At 43.3% G+C, this 18,343-nt stretch overlaps 1 protein-coding gene across 1 annotated transcript in view; it reads left to right on the forward strand.

Annotated features, from left to right (window-relative positions):
- The first annotated feature begins 316 nt into the window (after positions 1–316).
- Positions 317–18,343, forward strand: part of REEP5 (receptor accessory protein 5) — a 50,619-nt gene continuing 32,592 nt past the window's right edge. The window contains 2 exon segments of the mRNA NM_001046605.1: positions 317–501; positions 1,163–1,256. Of these exon segments, the coding sequence (NP_001040070.1) occupies positions 384–501; positions 1,163–1,256 (212 nt within the window). The 5' untranslated portion in view covers positions 317–383.

Below are 18,343 nucleotides of genomic sequence, written 5' to 3' on the forward strand. Positions count from 1 at the left end.
ATAACACAGCAGTGTAGGTCCATCAAACCAGTCCTCCTACTTTGTAGGTGGCAGCAACAAGGCCGCCTGCCTCCACTTTCCTTCTGTCCTTCTGTCCAGTCCGATTTCTGAAAGGGGCTCACTCAGTTAACAGAGGTGGGGGCGGAGGGGCGGCCGCCGGGCAGGGAGCCGTGGGCGCAGGGCCGCGGCCCAGGGTGTGGCGCCGGGCGCGGCGCCCGGGCGCGAGAGGGGCGGGCGGCGGGCGGGCGGGCGGGGCCGGAGCGGGGCTGCGCAGAACCGCCGGGGACGCGTCAGTCGCCCGCCCCGCCGCCCCGGCGCAGTCACCTCGCTCTGCGGCCACCGGCACCAGGAACAGCACCAGGCGGAGCGCGACGGTCCCCGCCATGTCTGCAGCCATGAGGCAGAGGTTCGACCAGTTCCTGCACCAGAAGAACTGCATGACTGACCTCCTGGCCAAGATCGAGGCCAAGACCGGCGTGAACCGGAGCTTCATCGCGCTCGGTGAGTGCAGGGCCGGTGCCCGCGGGGTCCTGCCCCGCCTGGCCCGGGGGCAGCTGTCTCATCCGCTGCCGGGCAGGCCCACGGGGACCGCGGGGTCGGCGACAGATGGGGGCGAGCGGCGGGCACCTTCAGGGCCGGGACTGGCTGCCTGGACAGGCCAGAGCCGCCCGGCGAAGGGGCGCCCAGGGCGCCGGGCGCGGGGACCGCTGACGCTGACGTGTCTGCCCCGCGGCCGGACGCCAAGCGCAGTGGCGGAGCGCAGGGCTGGCGCGGAGCGGCGCGGCCCCTGCGGGAGGGTGCGCGGTGCCCGTGGCGGAACACCGGGTACCCGCCAGGCTCGGGGCCGGGAAGGGGTGTCCCCGCGGGAGCGGAGGGGCTGCGGGCCGGCCAGGGAATCCCGACTTCTCTAGACCCTCGGAGAAGGAAAGAAACGGCTCCTCCAGCTGGTGTGCCCCTTGAGGGGAGGATGGTGGAAGGAAGGGCACAAATAGGAGGCCTGCCGGGTATCCTCAGACCCGAGGCAAAGCTCCGCGAAGGCGCAGGCTCTGCCGTGGTGCGGTTTGTTTTTCTCCATCGCCTAGAACGAGCCAAGCCGTGCGCTGTGGGTGGGGGCTGAGGCTGCAGTGTGCCACCCGACCCACTTCTGTCCTCGCGTCTCCAGGTGTCATCGGGCTGCTGGCGTTGTACCTGGTGTTTGGTTATGGAGCCTCTCTCCTCTGCAACCTGATAGGATTTGGTTACCCAGCCTACGTCTCGTAAGTGACTCCCCCTGCAACTGTCCCTTCCTCCCCTTCCCCCATCCAGAGCGGTCCTAGTTACATCACATCCCCCATTTTCCTGGGAGAGTGGTCAAAGGACCAGAGAGGAGTAACTCACCGCTTAAGGTTACACATTTTAGAGCCTTAACATCTGATCTCCTGATGACTAGCCAAAATGTATGTTTCATCAGCTTATAGTGGCAGGGTGTGTGCCTTCTAACAGCTCCACAAGTGAAAGGTAGAACAAAGTGGACCTTTACTTTTGAGGAGATCTCACCAAGATCAGAGAGTGGATTATTGTTGTATTAGTTGCGAAGTCATGTCTGCTTCTTTGCAACCCCATGGACTGTAACCCACCACCCTTTTCTGTCTTTGGGGTTCTCCAGGCAAGAATACTGGAGTGGGTTGCCATTTCCTTCTCCAGGGGATCTTCCCCTCCCAGGGATGGAACCCACCTCTCCTACACTGGCAGGCAAATTCTTTACCATTGAGCCTCCAGGGAAACTCGCACAGAGAGTGGATTCCTTCTCCCTAATAATTATTTAAATGTGCATTTCACCTTATATTTATGTACCTGGTAAAGCTGGAGAAGGAAATGGCAACCCACTCCAGTATTCTTGCCTGGAGAATCCCACGGACGGAGGAGCTTGGTGGGCTACAGTCCACGGGTCGCAAAGAGTCGGACACAACTGAGCGACTTCACTTTCACTTAATTCAGATTTACTCTACAGTGTGTTTAATTTAAAAATATTGTCCGATTTCATTTTTCCCCATTCATTGAACTAGGAATTATTCTTTCCCTTAAATGAATTTTGTTTTACTCTACAGCTGTTCCTGAGAACTCTGATGGGTTTTACTTTCATTGAGTTGGTCTCTACAACTTTCCTCAACCATAAGGATAAAAATAAAGGAAAAAAATGTCAGCTGGAAGACTAAGACACCAATAATACATGATTACACCTTGTCTATCATAGACCTGGCTAGAATTTAATATGTGACTAGAAAGTGGAAATGTGTTTTAGGAAAATGTTAGTTCTGACCTGAACAGTTAAATCGAAAGTACCTAAGTAGTAGTTACTGAATTAGTCAGGTACAGACATTTAGTGGCTCCAGAAAATCTAGCTACAGATAGGCTACGACTTGGTTTTGAATTTGGAGATCCCCCCCAGCATTGGAGAAGGAAATGGCAACCCACTCAAGTGTTCTTGCCTGGAGAATCCCAGGGTCGGGGGAGCCTGGTAGGCTGCCGTCTATGGGGTTGCACAGAGTCGGACACGACTGAAATGACTTAGCAGCAGCAGCAGCAGCCCCAGCATTATCTGCTAAAATACCATACATATTGTTTGTGTATGCCAAATGGTGAAGACCGACCAGAAAAACTGGATTGACTTTCAGATCAATGAAAAAGTTATCTCCTGTGCATGCTCAGTCGAGTCCTGCTCTTTGTGACCCCATGGACTGTAGCCTGCCAGCCTCCTCTATCCATGGAATTTTTCCAGGCAAGAATACTGGAAACATTTGCCATTTCTTCCTCCAGGGGATCTTCCCGATTCAGGGACCAAACGCTTTTCTCTGGGGAACACTTTTGTAAGGTTTATAAAAGTTGCTTGAATTGTTTTAAACTAGCAGAGACTATGGCTCTTGAAAAATACTGCAGAGCTTAAAAAATGTTTTCTCCACATCAGTGCCATTTGATGTATAATCTTGTGAGAACCATAACCTTGTCTGTTGGTGCGATTAGATCATTGGTATAGGCTTTAGAAAAGTAGAAGTCCGTTTCTCGGTAGGGTGTGTAGACCTGTGTATCTGGAAGTGGATGTGACTAAAGGCAGACAGAGCTTGGACAAGCTTTTCCGTGGCCTATTGGATTAATTCCAGCCATTTTAAAAGTCATATTTTAAAGTAATTTCAAGTGAGTCAATTTAAGTTTTATCATTTGTTTAAAGTCATTTTTTTATTCATTTTCTACATAGTCCATTGAATATTATTGGCTGTTTTTATTTAGAAGAAGCTAAATGTTCCTGTTTATTGCTAGGAATTATTTAAAATGGTAGACATGATCATATTTCTGAGGTAAATGGGCTTTATATATTTTAGAATTTCTCTATTCATCAAGTAGACACACTTTATTTTCTTTTCTGAGTACTCTGAGGCAAAGTGACATTTGTAGTACAATTTAACAGGAGTGATGAGTATTAGAAATCTAATAAAGGGGTTTTAATGACTTAAATAAAAATTCAGGGGATAATTGATGAGTACCTACGTCTATTAGTATTTATTCATAGGGTGTTTCCTTTTGGTAGACCGAATTCTTACTTTTAAAATGAATATGGTTGTTCAGTCACTAAATCGGTATATGACTCTTTGTGACCCGGTGGACTACAGCACGTCTGGCCTCCCTGTCCTTCACTATCTCACAGAATTCGATCAAAGTCATGTTCATTGAGTTGGTGATGCCATCCAACCATCTCATCCTCTGTCACCCCCTTCTCTTCCTGCCTTCAATCTTTCCTGGCTCCAGGGTCTTTTCCAATGAGTCAGCTCTTTGCTTCAGGTGGCCAAAGTATTGGAGCTTCAGCATCAGTCCTTCCAGTGAATATTCAGGGTTGATTTCCTTTAGGATTGACTGATTTGATCTTGCTGTCTAAGGGACTCTCATTTAAAATGAATACAGGATTCTGTATCATTAAGTGAAGGCTGGTCTCTGTGGGTGCTTAGATTTTTCCCTAAAACACTGCTTCTCAGCCTTGACTGCCCACTGGAGGTATCTGAGGAGCCTTAAAAATTACTGATTCCTGGGCCCTGCCCCTGAAGATTATGATGTAATTGCTCTCGGGTGCAACCTAGGTTTTGGAATTTTTAAAGGAGTCTCATTTTTAAAGGTCATGCTGAGAAGCCCCAGTATAAAGCAGCAGCATAGTTTGTGCTTAATATACTTGAAGAGGGGGATTGAAGGGGTGGAAGAATGGCCTGCAGACCCTGGGGAGGGTCTAGAGGCCCACCTGGCCTCTGCTTTGTGAAAGAGATTCAAGGAGACTGTAAGCACAATAAAGCATACAGACCCCCAGTTAGGAAACATTTGAGGCAATCACTGTTACATTAGCCTAATAAGTCTATTCATTGCTTAACCAATGTGATGGTGTAATTGTCAGAAAGAAAGTCCTTGAAAATGGTGCTATTAGTAGCACCTAAATCAGCGTTACTCAAGATGTGATCTGTCATCACTCTAATTGCTCTCGTCTGTTGGAATTCTTGCCAGCCAGAGTGTTTTTTTTTTTTTTTTTTTAAATACTGGTTCATCTAGTAATATTAAGCAAACACCAAATGCTGTCCATGCACCGTGGCAGCATCTCAGATACACAGGGACTAAGGCGGACATAGTCCCCATCTGTGCGCGGATAGACCACATAGTAAACTGCAGGAAATAATGAAATAGTGACCGTGTGGTGAGTCCTCCACAGAGCACTCACAGGGAGCTGTGGGAGAGGCTAACAGCAGGGACCCCCTGCAGATTACTCATCTGAGCTACTGTTGGAGTTAAGACTTGATGGATGGGAAGGTGCCAGCTGAGAGCAGACCCTGGAGGAGGAAGCAATGTGCACCAGGCCCTGGAGGCACTGGTGCACTGGGAGCTCTGAGAGGGGAGAGGGGCGAAGGAGGGCCCGTGAGGGCAGGCGTCAGCCAGCCACGGCTACTGGCTGGCACGTCCAGTGTGCAGTTTATTTCGGGTAGTTGTGGGGAATTTGCATGTTTTCTGACTGCCTTGGATGGGTTCGAAATAAGAGGTGACGTGAAGATTTACATTCTTAAGGTCATTCTGGCTGCTGTGATCCCGCCAAACTATTGCTAATCCCTTTCTTTCTCACCTTTCTGTGTTCACTTCTGCCGCTTCATCTCCTTGGGCCATCAGATTGTGCTATTTAATGGTCCCTGTTGGATGGCCAACAATGGTCAAGCTTGGTTGACCAAGAGGCTGCAGGGTGCAGAAATAAAATTTGGAAAAGCTTGTCTGTCTTCCCAGCTTTTCTCATGGCTCACTACCTTGGGAAATCTGTGGGTGGGGCTGAGGTGCTCCTGGCTTCCTGCCAGGTCTTGGCGGCGTGTTGGAGCCAAAGACAGCTAGAGGCCTGGCCAGGCCTCCAGGCAGTGGAACCAGCTTGTTATCAGGAGGCCCCTTCCTACTGGTTACTCTTATTTTCTGTGCAGATAATTTCCCTTTGAGAGCAGGACCTTTATCCTCTTCCTCTATGTTTCCAGACTTTTTGGCCACCCTGTATAGGCAGTTTGAAATGTCATCCCAGCCTTCTCATTATCAAGAGCTGTTGACAGAAAGACTTTAATCTCCCTACTTCCTTCTATTACTGATAAGAGAAAGCAGACTACTGGATAGTCATAGGAAACTTTATTACCACAGTGGACCTGGCCCTCCCCCATTTTTTGCTGAGATAGAAGTCTCATGCAACCCTTTTAAAGTATACAAATTTAGCAGTTAATATATTTATAAAGTTTTGCAACCATCACTGCTGCCTATTTCTAGAACGGGTTCATCACCCCAAAAGGAAACCCTGTACCTCTTAGCAGTCATCCCTCATTTCTTCTACACTCCAGTCCTCAGCAATCACCAGCCTGCTTTCTGTCTGTACGGATTTGCCTGTTCTGGACATTTCATACAAACCGAATCATATCTTATGTGGCTGTTTGTTTCTGGGGTGGCCCTGCATTTATTAACAAGTCTGTCTGAGAGACCTCTCAGGAGTGTATACTATATGACGCATCAAAGTTGGAGCTGAGACCCAAGATAACCTCCTCCCGATGGTCCTGGAATGTGGTGGCTGTTCTTGACTCTGCTTTTCTGTTCAAATATAATAGGAGGGAAAGGCCAATGGCTTTCTGTTTTTGTCTTTGTCCTGAAGATAAGGGAAAGGAGGAGGGCTTGCTTTCTGTACAACCCAGCAACCTTTTTGTTTGAAATTCTATTAAAACATCTATTGCTTTTCCTCTTTTTTATTTCGTATTTTTGTTAAGGATCAGGTGGCCACCTTCCTGGGACTATCAGAGTTGGGCCTTAGCTTACAAACGGATAGTCTGATCATCAACGCTTTTCAAAAGATCCAGAGAGAGTTTAGAAGGTTTTCCAAGGTCACACAGAGGCTAGGCTTGGTCTGGAGCCTCAGTTAAGTGCGCAGGAATATGAAAGCACGTTCAGGCGTATTTTAGCACCAAGCTTGAGAAGATACTAGATGCTCTGAGTCCAGCATTTACTGTCTATATTTAATCTAATGTTTGGCAGCATTTTTCAGATCTCATACCCTCTGGGGTGATGTGTCATTTTATCTTCTGTGTGTCCTCACCAGCCCGATTTAAGCTTTTACTATCAGTACAAGGAGTGTGACTGCTTTTAGCTCCTTGTGGGGCTGTTGAATAATTTAATAAACACTTAAATATCTCTGTTTAAGTGCTTTACAAATATAGCTCATTTAATCCTCATGACAGCCCTGTGATGTAAGTATTATGATTATTCCTGTTTTACAGATGAGGAAACAGAGAAACAGAAGGAATTTGATTATGGTCTCACAACAGTAGATGATTAAACTGATATTTTAGCCTTAGGGAGTCTGGCCACAGAGTCCATGTTTTAAACTTCTGTTAAACTGCTTCCCATATGGCTCTTTAAGTGTCCCACAGAGGCCAAAACTTTCCATAGGGATGAAAATTAATTGTTGATTTAACTTTTTCTTTATCCATTTGACACTGTCAATGCGAATACATCAACTTCAGGCAGTATGTTTCTCAAGGTACCGCCATTCCAAATCATATCTGCACACACAATAATTTGCAGTGTGTTATAACTGTGGATTAGAGTATATTACTAACAAGTTCTTTCTCTTGTCCGATGTGATGTAGCATTGATTTATGATGGCAGCACTATACATCGTTATATGCAGAAACCTCTTTTTTAACTGTGCACAGCCAGATGGCACACTGCATTGGGTCTTCTGAGCAAATGCGCTTGCCTTCAGTTCTTTGTCAGGAGGCAGCACATCTCAGGGAGGTGAGATGTTTGGGGATGATCTGTATGAAGTCTTATACTTCTCCATCAGAGGGCAGACAAACTGAAAAACACAGTCACAGAAAACTCACCAATCTAATCACATTGACCACAGCCTTGTCTAACTCCATGAAACTATGAGCCATGCCCATGGGGCCACCCAAGACGGGTGGGTCATGGTGGAGAGTTCTGACAGAATACGGTCCACTGGAGAAGGGAATGGCAAACCACGTCAGTATTCTTTCCTTGAGAACCCCAGGAACAGTATGAAAAGGCAAAAAGATAGGACACTGAAAGATGAACTCCCCAGGTCAGTAGGTGCCCAATATACTACTGGAGATAAGAGGAGAAATAACTTCAGAAAGAATGAAGGGATGGAGCCAAAGTAAAAACAACACCCAGTTGTGGATGTGACTGGTGATGGAAGCAAGGTCTGATGCTATAAAGAGCAATATTGCATAGGGACCTGGAATGTTAGGTCCATGAATCAAGGCAAATTGGAAGTGGTCAAAAAGGAGATAGCAAGAGTGAACGTCAACATTTTAGGAATCAGCGAACTAAAATGGACTGGAATGGGTGAATTTAACTCAGATGACCATGATATCTACTACTGTGGGCAAGAATCCCTTAGAAGAAATGTCGTAGTCAACAGAAGAGTCCAAAATGCAGTACTTCGGTGCAGTCTCAAAAACAAAGGCATGGTCTCTGTTCATTTCCATGGCAAACCATTCAAATTCACGGTAATGCAAATCTATGCCCCAACCAGTAATGCTGAAGAAGCTGAAGTTGAACGATTCTATGAAGACCTACAAGACCTTCTAGAATTGACACGCCAAAAAACTGTCCATTTCACTATAAGGGACTGGAATGCAAAAGTAGGAAGTCAAGAAACACCCAGAGGAACAGGCAAATTTGGCCTTGGAGTACAGAACAAAGCAGGGTGAAGGCTAATAGAGTTTTGCCAAGAGAACGCACTGATCATTGCAAACACCCTCTTCCAGCAACACAAGAGACGACTCTATGCATGGACATCACCAGATGGTCAATACCAAAATCAGATTGATTATATTCTTTTATCAGCAAAAACAAGACTGGGAGCTGACTTTGGCTCAGATCATGAACTCTTTATTGCCAAATTCAGACTTAAATTGAAGAAAGTAGGGAAAACCACTAGATCATTCAAGTATGACCTAAATCAAATCCCTAATGGTTATACAGTGGAAGTGAGAAATAGATTTAAGGGACTAGATCTGATAGACAGAGTGCCTGATGAACTATGGACAGAGGTTTGTGACATTGTACAGGAGACAGGGATCAAGACTATACCCAAGAAAAAGAAATGCAAAAAAGCAAAATAGCTGTCTGAGGAGGCTTACAAATAGCTGTGAAAAGAAGAGAAGCAAAAATCAAAGGAGAAAAGGAAAGATATACCCATTTGAATGCAGAGTTCCAAAGAATAGCAAGGATAAATAAGAAATCCTTCCTCAGCGATCAATGCAAAGAAACAGAGGAAAGCAATAGACTGGGAAAAACTAGAGATCTCTTCAAGAAATTAGAGATACCAAGGGAACATTTCATGCAAAGATGGGCTCAATAAAGGACACAAATGGTATGGACCTAACAGAGGCAGAAGATCTTAAGAACAGGTGGCAAGAAGACACAGAAGAACTGTACAAAAAAGATCTTCACGACCCAGATAATTATGATGTGATCACTCACCTAGAGCCAAACATCCTGGAATGTCAAGTCAAGTGGGCCTTAGTAAGCATCACTATGAACAAAGCTAGTGGATGTGATGGAATTCCAGTTGAGCTATTTCAAATCCTAAAAAGATGATGCTGTGAAAGTGTTGCAGTCAATATACCAGCAACTTTGGAAAACTCAGCGGTGGCCACAGGACTGGAAAAGGTCTGTTTTCATTTCAGTCCCTAAGAAAGGCAATACCACAGAATTCTCAAACTACCGCACAACTGCACTCATCTCACATGCTAGTAAAGTAATGCTCAAAATTCTCCAAGTGAGTCTTCAACAGTATGTAAACCATAAACTTCCAGATGTTCAAGCTGGATTTAGAAAAGGCAGAGGAACCAGAGATCAAATTGCCAACATCCTCTGGATCATGGAAAAAGCAAGAGAGTTCCAGAAAAACATCTATTTCTGCTTTATTGACTATGCCAAAGCTTTCAACTGTGTGGATCACAACAAACTGTGGAAAATTCTGAAAGAGATGGGAATACCAGACCACCTGACCTGCCTCTTGAGAAATCTGTATGCAGGTCAGGAAGCAACAGTTAGAACTGGACATGGAACAACAGACTGGTTCCAAATAGGGAAAGGAGTATGTCAAGGCTGTATCTTGTCACCCTGCTTATTTAACTTAAATGAAGAGTACATCATGAGAAACACTGGGCTGGATGATGCACAAGCTGGAATCAAGATTGCCGGGAGAAATATCAATAACCTCCAATATCCAGATGATACCACCCTTATGGTAGAAAGTGAAGAAGAACTAAAGAACCTCTTGATGAATATGAAAGAGGAGAGTGAAAAAGTTGGCTTAAAGCTCAACATTCAGAAAACGAAGATCATGGCATCCGGTCCCATCACTTCATGGCAAATAGATGGGGAAACAGTGTAAACAGTGTCAGACTTTATTTTGGGGGGCTCCAAAATCACTGCAGATGGTGACTGCAGCCATGAAATTAAAAGACGCTTACTCCTTGGGAGAAAAATTATGACCAACCTAGACAGCATATTAAAAAGCAAAGACATTACTTTGCCAACAAAGGTCTGTCTAGTCGAAGCTATGGTTTTTCCAGTTGTCATGTAGGGATGTGAGAGTTGGACTATAAAAAAAGCTGAGCACCGAAGAATTGATGCTTTTGAACTGTGGTGTTGGAGAAGACTCTTGAGAGTCCCTTGGACTGCAAGGAGATCCAACCAGTCCATCCTAAAGGAGAGCAGTCCTGAATATTCATTGGAAGGACTGGTGTTGAAACTGAAACTCCAATCCTTTGGCTACGTCATGCGAAGAGCTGACTCATTTGAAGAGACCCTGATGCTGGGAAAGATTGAAGGCGGGAGGAGAAGGGGACGACAGAGGATGAGATGGTTGGATGGCATCACTGACTCAATGGACATGAGTTTGAGTGAACTCTGGGAGTTGTTGATGGACAGGGAGGCCTGGCGTGCTGCAGTCTGTGGGGTCACAAAGAGTTGGCACGGCTGAGGGACTGAACTGAATTGAACTGTATGAAGTCAGATTGGAAAAGGGGATGGTGAAGGGGAATACAGTCAGAATAACTACAAGGGTTGTACTACAGTCAACCACAAGTGAAAGCTATAGCATTTTAGTGGACAGTACACAGCAGATAACACGAGGAAAGGTAGGCTAAAAAGGGTTGAAATCTAGCTAGTTACAGTCTGCAGTGGCAGACCCCTGAACAGAGGTTCACCACCCAGAGGGGAGTTTAGGAAGGTCGCCGTGGTGTGACTGACAGTTCTGAATCACTTCCCGTCTCACGAGAGCAAGTCTTGTGAACCAGAGCTAGGCTTCCCTAATGGTGCTGAAGGATGTGTGTTTGTGTTTCTCTCATAGACTTATTAGTAAGGAATGTGTTTGTTTTCTTATGTTTTTTATATAACTTGTAATTATCTTTTTTCTTTTACATTCATGAGCACTTGGGAGCAGATGTATTTTCCACTCAGCTGCTTATGTCCCCATTACACCCGCTTTTCTCTCTGCAACTGTGTGTTCCTTGTTAGGAGAGCTGCAGGGCAGGGCGACGCATGCCCACACTTTCCTTCTCTGGCCTACTGGGTACTTGGACCAAAAATACAACTGACAGTCTGTAAATGTTGCCTTAAGCACCACTGAGGTCGTAAAATTTACGTTTGTCAGCTGTTTGCTGGTTGTTTTCACTTTGTATTATGGTTAGTATTACTGAACTATTTTAAGATGAAGGAGTTATGGAGAAAACTGTAATACTAAAAAATTATCCTTATAGGCACCCGTGACTATTTTGTAGATAATTACAGCCAGTACTTCGGTTATGTTTTTGCTTTTTTCCTTTTGCCTGTGTCATAGAGAAAAGAAAGTTTTGAGGAGCAAATAAGATGAATGATTTGAATGATTTATTCATAATGTAGTTTCTGGGCTCTGAAGCAGTTGTGGAGGGAGACTTCATTCCAGACTCTGTTCTGGAGTGTTCCCTGTGAACTTTAATGAACTGTTTTTTTGTTCTCTTCATGGAGGCCCTGGAGATAAGATCTATTTGTTCTTCTGAGCTGCCTTCCTCTTCCCCCTGTCCCAGAGCTTTCTTTTTTTAGGACTTTGAATGAGGACTCCATTTTTCAAGTTAATATCCTTGAATAGTATTTAAAACAAGTATAGAGACTTTGCTGATGGTCCAGAGGCTGACTCCACACTCCCAATTCGGGGAGCCCAGATGCATTTCCTAGACAGGGAAGTAGATGCCACATGCCATGAATAAAAGACCCTGCATGCTATAACTAAAGATCAAAGCTCCCCATGCCACACTAAGAGCCAGGACAGCCAAATAGATACAAAAAAATATTAAAAAATAAAATTAAACAAATATAAATATTTATGGGACACGTTAAGATATTTAATATCTTAATATTAATATTTAATATTAATATTTAATACCTATATTACCAAGTTTTGAGAATAAATCAGTATAGCAGAAGTTTAAAAATAGTTTCAAAAATTGCTAATGAAATTACTTTTCTAGTAGTTGAAATCTAAGCAGGGGCTGCAGAAACCTATGTTGACTTCATACTAACACTTCCTGGTTCCTGGGAGTGGAGCTGTCATCTGTCCCTCTCACAAGGCCACTATGTATATCCTACAACTTCTGCTGGTGTGGCCAGGTGACCTAGTGAAGGGATCACTTACATGGCAGAGGTAACTCTAGATTGCTCTCTACATCTTGATGTGGCCCTCTTTCATCTGGGAAAGGTCAGTTCAGGTTGTTCCTGCAGAGGTTGTAAGGGTGCATGAGTGTAAGTTAAATTTTCCAATACATACCTGACATAGATATTATATTTACAGAGCCATCAGTTTTATCAGCAGAGGGTTGTCCCAGTAGAATCTGCATCTGCTGGTGTTTCCTGTTCGTTTATTGAAGTATAGTTGGTTTACATTGCTGTGTTAGCTTCTAGTGTACAGAAGGTGATTCAGTTTTATATGTATATATTTTTTCCATTATGGATTATTACAAAATACTGAATATAATTCCCTGTGCCGTATAGTAGGTCCTGGTTGTTTGCATCTGCTGTTTTATTGCTTCGGGCATTCACCTTTAATATTGCCTAGTGAATAGTCTAATGCTTTCTGTTTTGAATTATAAAATGTGGTCCATGGGGTTGCTAGGAGTCGGACACGACTGAGCGACTTCACTTTCACTTTTCACTTTCATGCATTGGAGAAGGAAATGGCAACCCACTCCAGTGTTCTTGCCTGGAGAATCCCAGGGACGGGGGAGCCTGGTGGGCTGCCGTCTCTGGGGTCGCATAGAGTCGGACACGACTGAAGCAACTTAGAAGCAGCAGCAGCAGCTAGAAGAGGTCTTAGAGATCAAGCTGCCCGAACTGTAGCTACCTTTAACATATTTGGAAACTAAGGTGACAAAATCAAGTTTTACGACTTACTTGACAAGTCTGTTGAGACAAAATCAGGTGTAGGGAAAGGGTATCTGACTCCCCTGGCCTGCCCACTGCCAACATTCCTTATGCTTTATATTCAACCATTACTGACACTTCCATTTTGCATTAAAAAAAAGCAAACAGTTGGCAGATATGATCACCTTAATTAAACACCAAAATATTTGACCACTAAAAGACTGTTTTTGGCTTTTTTGTATTTCAACTTCCATTAGAGTTGTTTTATAGAGTCATCTTGATATACATTTGCCTGCAAATTTAGCTTGTATTATATTAAGCATTTCATTAAGTCGGTCATTTTGTACTATAGGGGAACACTATTAAAAATTAAAGGAGCATAGTATATTTTTTCATTGTTCTTGTATAGTCATCTTAGAAGATGGTTTCTACATATTTAAGAAGCAGATTTGCTGTAGTGATTGTATCCTTCTTTGGGGTAGGGAGGAGGATTGGGTACCATGTAAACAGTAAAGAAGCAAATTGCTCCTTTACTTCTTTACTTGTTTAGTTCTTTCTTTATTTATCTCTTTCTCTGTTGGTGTTCTCTCTTGTTTTGAAAGTACACCTACTCTGCAGCAAAAAAACAAGTACTTTTCTGAGTGTCCATAGTTTCTGATCTTTATTTCCATGAAGAAAAATCTCTTCTTTCAGTTCACTTCAGTTCAGTTCAGTCACTCAGTCGTGTCCGACTCTTTGGGACCCCATGAATTGCAGCACGCCAGGCCTCCCCGTCCATCACCAACTCCCAGAGTTCACTCAGACTCACGTCCATTGAGTCAGTGATGCCATCCAGCCATCTCATCCTCTGTCGTCCCCTTCTCCTCCTGCCCCCAATACCTCCCAGCATCAGAGTCTTTTCCAATGAGTCAACTCTTTGCATGAGGTAGCCAAAGTACTGGAGTTTCAGCTTCAGCATCATTCTATCCAAAGAAATCCCGGGGCTGATCTCCCTTAGAACGGATTGGTTGGATCTCCTTGCAGTCCAAGAGACTCTCAAGAGTCTTCTCCAATACCACAGTTCAAAAGCATCAATTCGCTGGTGCTCAGCTTTCTTCACAGTCCAACTCTCACATCCATATGTGACCACTGGAAAAACCATAGCATTGACTAGACAGACCTTTCTTGGCAAAGTAGCCTCTGCTTTTGAATATGCCATCTAGGTTGGTCATAAATTTCCTTCCAAGGAGTAAGCGTCTTTTAATTTCATGGCTGCAATCACCATCTGCAGTGACTTTGGAGCCCCCCAAAATAAAGCCTGACACTGTTTCCACTGTTTCCCCATCTATTTGCCATGAAGTGATGGGACCGGATGCCATGAGCTTCGTTTTCTGAATTTTGAGCTTTAAGCCAACATTTTCACTCTCCTCTTTCACTTTCATCAAGAGGCTTTTTGGTTCCTCTTCACTTTCTGCCATAAGGGTGGTGTCATCTGCATATCTGAGATTATTGATATTTCTCCTGGCAATCTTGATTCCAGCTTGTGCTTCTTCCAGCCCAGCGTTTCTCATGATGTACTCTGCATATAAGTTAAATAAGCAGGGTGACAAGATACAGCCTTGACGTACTCCTTTTCCTATTTGGAACCAGTCTGTTGTTCCACGTCCAGTTCTAACTGTTGCTTCCTGACCTGCATACAGGTTTCTCAAGAGGCAGGTCAGGTGGTCTGGTATTCCCATCTCTTTCAGAATTTTCCACAGTTTATTGTGATCCACACAGTCAAAGGCTTTGGCATAGTCAATAAAGCAGAAGTAGCTGGTTTTCTGGAACTCTTTTGTTTTTTCGATGATCCAGCAGATGTTGGCAATTTGATCTCTGGTTCCTCTGCCTTTTCTAAAACCAGCTTGAACATCTGGAAGTTCACAGTTCACGTATTGCTGAAGCCTGGCTTGGAGAATTTTGAACATTCCTTTACTAGCATGTGAGATGAGTGCAATTGTGCCATAGTTTGAGCATTCTTTGGCATTACCTTTCTTTGGGATTGGAATGAAAACTGACCTTTTCCAGTCCTGTGGCCACTGCTGAGTTTTCCAAATTTGCTGGCATATTGAGTGCAGCACTTTCACAGCATCATCTTTCAGGATTTGAAATAGTTCGACTGGAATTCCATCACCTCCACTAGCTTTTTTCATCGTGATGCTTTCTAAGGCCCATTTGACTTGACATTCCAGGATATCTGGCTCTAGGTGAGTGATCACACCATCGTGATTATCTTGGTTGTGAAGATCTTTTTTGTACAGTTCTTCTGTGTATTCTTGCCACCTCTTCTTACTATCTTCTGCTTCTGTTAGGTCCATACCATTTCTGTCCTTTATTGAGCCCATCTTTGCATGAAATGTTCCCTTGGTATCCCTAATTTACTGGCATGTAATTTAATCTCTTCTTTACTGGCATGGAAATAAATACTGTTCATGTCTTAAAATGTGTGTTTTTTTTCCTTCTAATTTGACACACTGTATGTGTGAAATAATATTTGAAATGACAGACTCCTAAACAGAGGTAATAGGAAATAGGAAAACCATTTTGAGCTGTCAGGAATTCCTACTTCACATTCTCCGAGAAATTCTGGCAAAGGACTGCCGGAAGCAGTGCTGTGCATAGTGCTCACAGCGTGTGTCTGCTGTATCAGAAAGGGTTATTAACGTTCTGGTCCCTATTCTTCATATTCATGCTTCAAATAATATACCTCAAACTCTGGAATATTTGTTTTTAAATGTAACTTACCACATTTGAAATAGAACAAAGCAAATGGACCAGAAGCAGATTCCTTTCTGTTCCTTACAAACAACACATCTCAAAGCTTTTTATTGTTATAGGCCTTTTTCATGAATGGTTTTTTTTTTTTTTTTTTTTTGGTGTCGTGTCAGTCTGGAAATATAATAACTTATTAAAATCAAAATCCTATTGATGAGCACAACTAGTTTCAGTAGTAAAGCCAGTGCTCTGAAGACATTTAATATTAATACTTAATTTTACATCATTTGGCTAGTTTGAACTATAGTGACTAAGTTACATGTGAACCACATAGAGTCTGGGGAGTGTATACCCAGGTTTCTTTCGTGTGAGTGATCAGAAGCATATATAATGCACCTGATAATTACTAGCTGAATTAACCCTTGGGCAAATAGATTAACTTTTATAATATTCAATTTTCTCTATGTAAAAGGAGGGGATAATTTAAGTTAAACACTAACAGAATCAACATTTTAGGAACTGCTTAATTAAGGGTGGTTACTTTTAATTAACCACCCTTATGGCAGAAAGTGAAGAGGAACTAAAAAGCCTCATGATGAAAGTGAAAGAGGAGAGTGAAAAAGGTGGCTTAACGCTCAACATTCAGAAAACGAAGATCATGGCATCTGGTCCCATCACTTCATGGCAAATAGATGGGGAAACAGTGGAAACAGCATCAGGCTTTATTTTGGGGGGCTCCAAAATCACTGCAGATGGTGACTGCAGCCAAGAAATTAAAAGACACTTACTCCTTGGAAGGAAAGATATGACCAACCTAGACAGCATATTCAAAAGCAGAGACATTACTTTGCCAACAAAGGTCCATCTAGTCAAGGCTATGGTTTTTCCAGTGGTCATGTATGGATGTGAGAGTTGGACTGTGAAGAAAGCTGAGCACCAAAGAATTGATGCTTTTGAACTGTGGTGTTGGAGAAGACTCTTGAGAGTCCCTTGGACTGCAAGGAGATCCAAGCAGTCCATCCTAAAGGAGATTAGTCCTGGGTGTTCATTAGAAGGACTGATGCTGAGCCTGAAACTCCAATAATACTTTGGCCCCCTCATGCTAAGGGTTGACTCATTAGAAAAGACCATGATGCCGGGAGGGATTGGGGGCAGGAGGAGAAGGGGATGACAGAGGATGAGATGGTTGGATGGCATCACCAACTCAATGGATATGAGTTTGAGTAAACTCCGGGATTTGGTGATGGACAGGAAGGCCTGGTGTACTGCAATTCATGGGGTCGCAAAGAGTCGGACACGACTGAGTGACTGAACTGAACTCAACTGAACTTTTAATTAACATACAGGGGAAAACTGACTTAATCATAGTCATGGTTCTCTTACTCATATCATTGAACTTAAATGATTAAGGAAAAACCTCTCAAGTCATATTTTAACTTATTTTTTCTGCTTATTGTTTTTTGTTCCTTGTGTTATTTTTTCCTGTACTTAGATATCAGCAGCTTAAGACATCATTGTTTAAGGAGCAATAAGGTACAATAAGGTTTTGTTTTTCCAAGTTATAAATACGTGTTATGGCTAGTGGTTTTCTTGTTCTGGTACAGTAGTATGCTTGTTCCAAAGCACTGGGCATAATTGTTACTAACAGTTTTTAAATATTAAATCTATTTTTTTACTTTGTTTTGCTTCCATTGACGTTTCTAGTTTGTCTTAACTCATTCATTGGACCTTTCCCCAAGCACAACTGTGCTGCTTACTTAAGAATGGAAGTATCACTTGACTGTTTTTGATTTTCAGCCCTGGAGCGTCACTGTTTTGGCCTCAGAACTCAGTACAGTGTCATGCATGGTCAGTGCTCCACATATGCGTGCATTTGAACAGGTCTGTCACTGAGAGTCATGGTGGATTACCTAGACAGGGCCTCTGGCCATTTTACCACCAAGAATTGAGTGGAGAAAAGTAACGCTGGTTTGGTTTGGTTTGGTTTGTACCGATGGTAAAGAATCTTATCTATTTTTTCATTGCCTTTTTATCTTAAGAAAAATTACAACAAAGAAGATTAAGCCAGACAGTCTTATTCCCTCTTAGAAGTTACTTTTAAAGTAGCTCATTTAAAATATAGGACAGAGGAATAAATAATTGCAAAATGGCTTACCTAGCTTTTTGTATTTATCATCTTTATTATGCTTCCCCTTCATTGTAGACATACGCATATATAATACTAAATATAATGTACACACAGCTTATACTCCATACTATTGTAGAAAATGGACATTTTTAACTTAATGACTTGAATGTATTGAAATACTCATTAACCAGGAATAAACTTTGAGTCTGAAAAAGTTATTATAGTGTAAAAAATGCTTAACTTGCAGGGGCTACCTGGATAGCTCAAAAGGTGAAGAATCTGCCTGCAGTGTGGGAGACCTGGGTTCGACCCCTGGGTCGGGAAGATCCCCGGGAGAAGGGCATGGCAACCCACTCCAGTATTCTTGCCTGGAGAATTCCATGGACAGAGGAGCCTGGTGGGCTACAGTCCATGCGGTCTCAAAGAGTTGGGCACAACTGAGTGACTTTCAATTTCACATCAACTGTCTTTAGTTTACATGATTTCTTTCTAATGAAGTACTTAGGGAATTTACAGTTTACTCATATCTGT

The sequence above is a fragment of the Bos taurus genome, chromosome 10, assembly GCF_002263795.3.
Source record: "Bos taurus isolate L1 Dominette 01449 registration number 42190680 breed Hereford chromosome 10, ARS-UCD2.0, whole genome shotgun sequence".
Lineage (NCBI taxonomy): Eukaryota > Metazoa > Chordata > Mammalia > Artiodactyla > Bovidae > Bos > Bos taurus.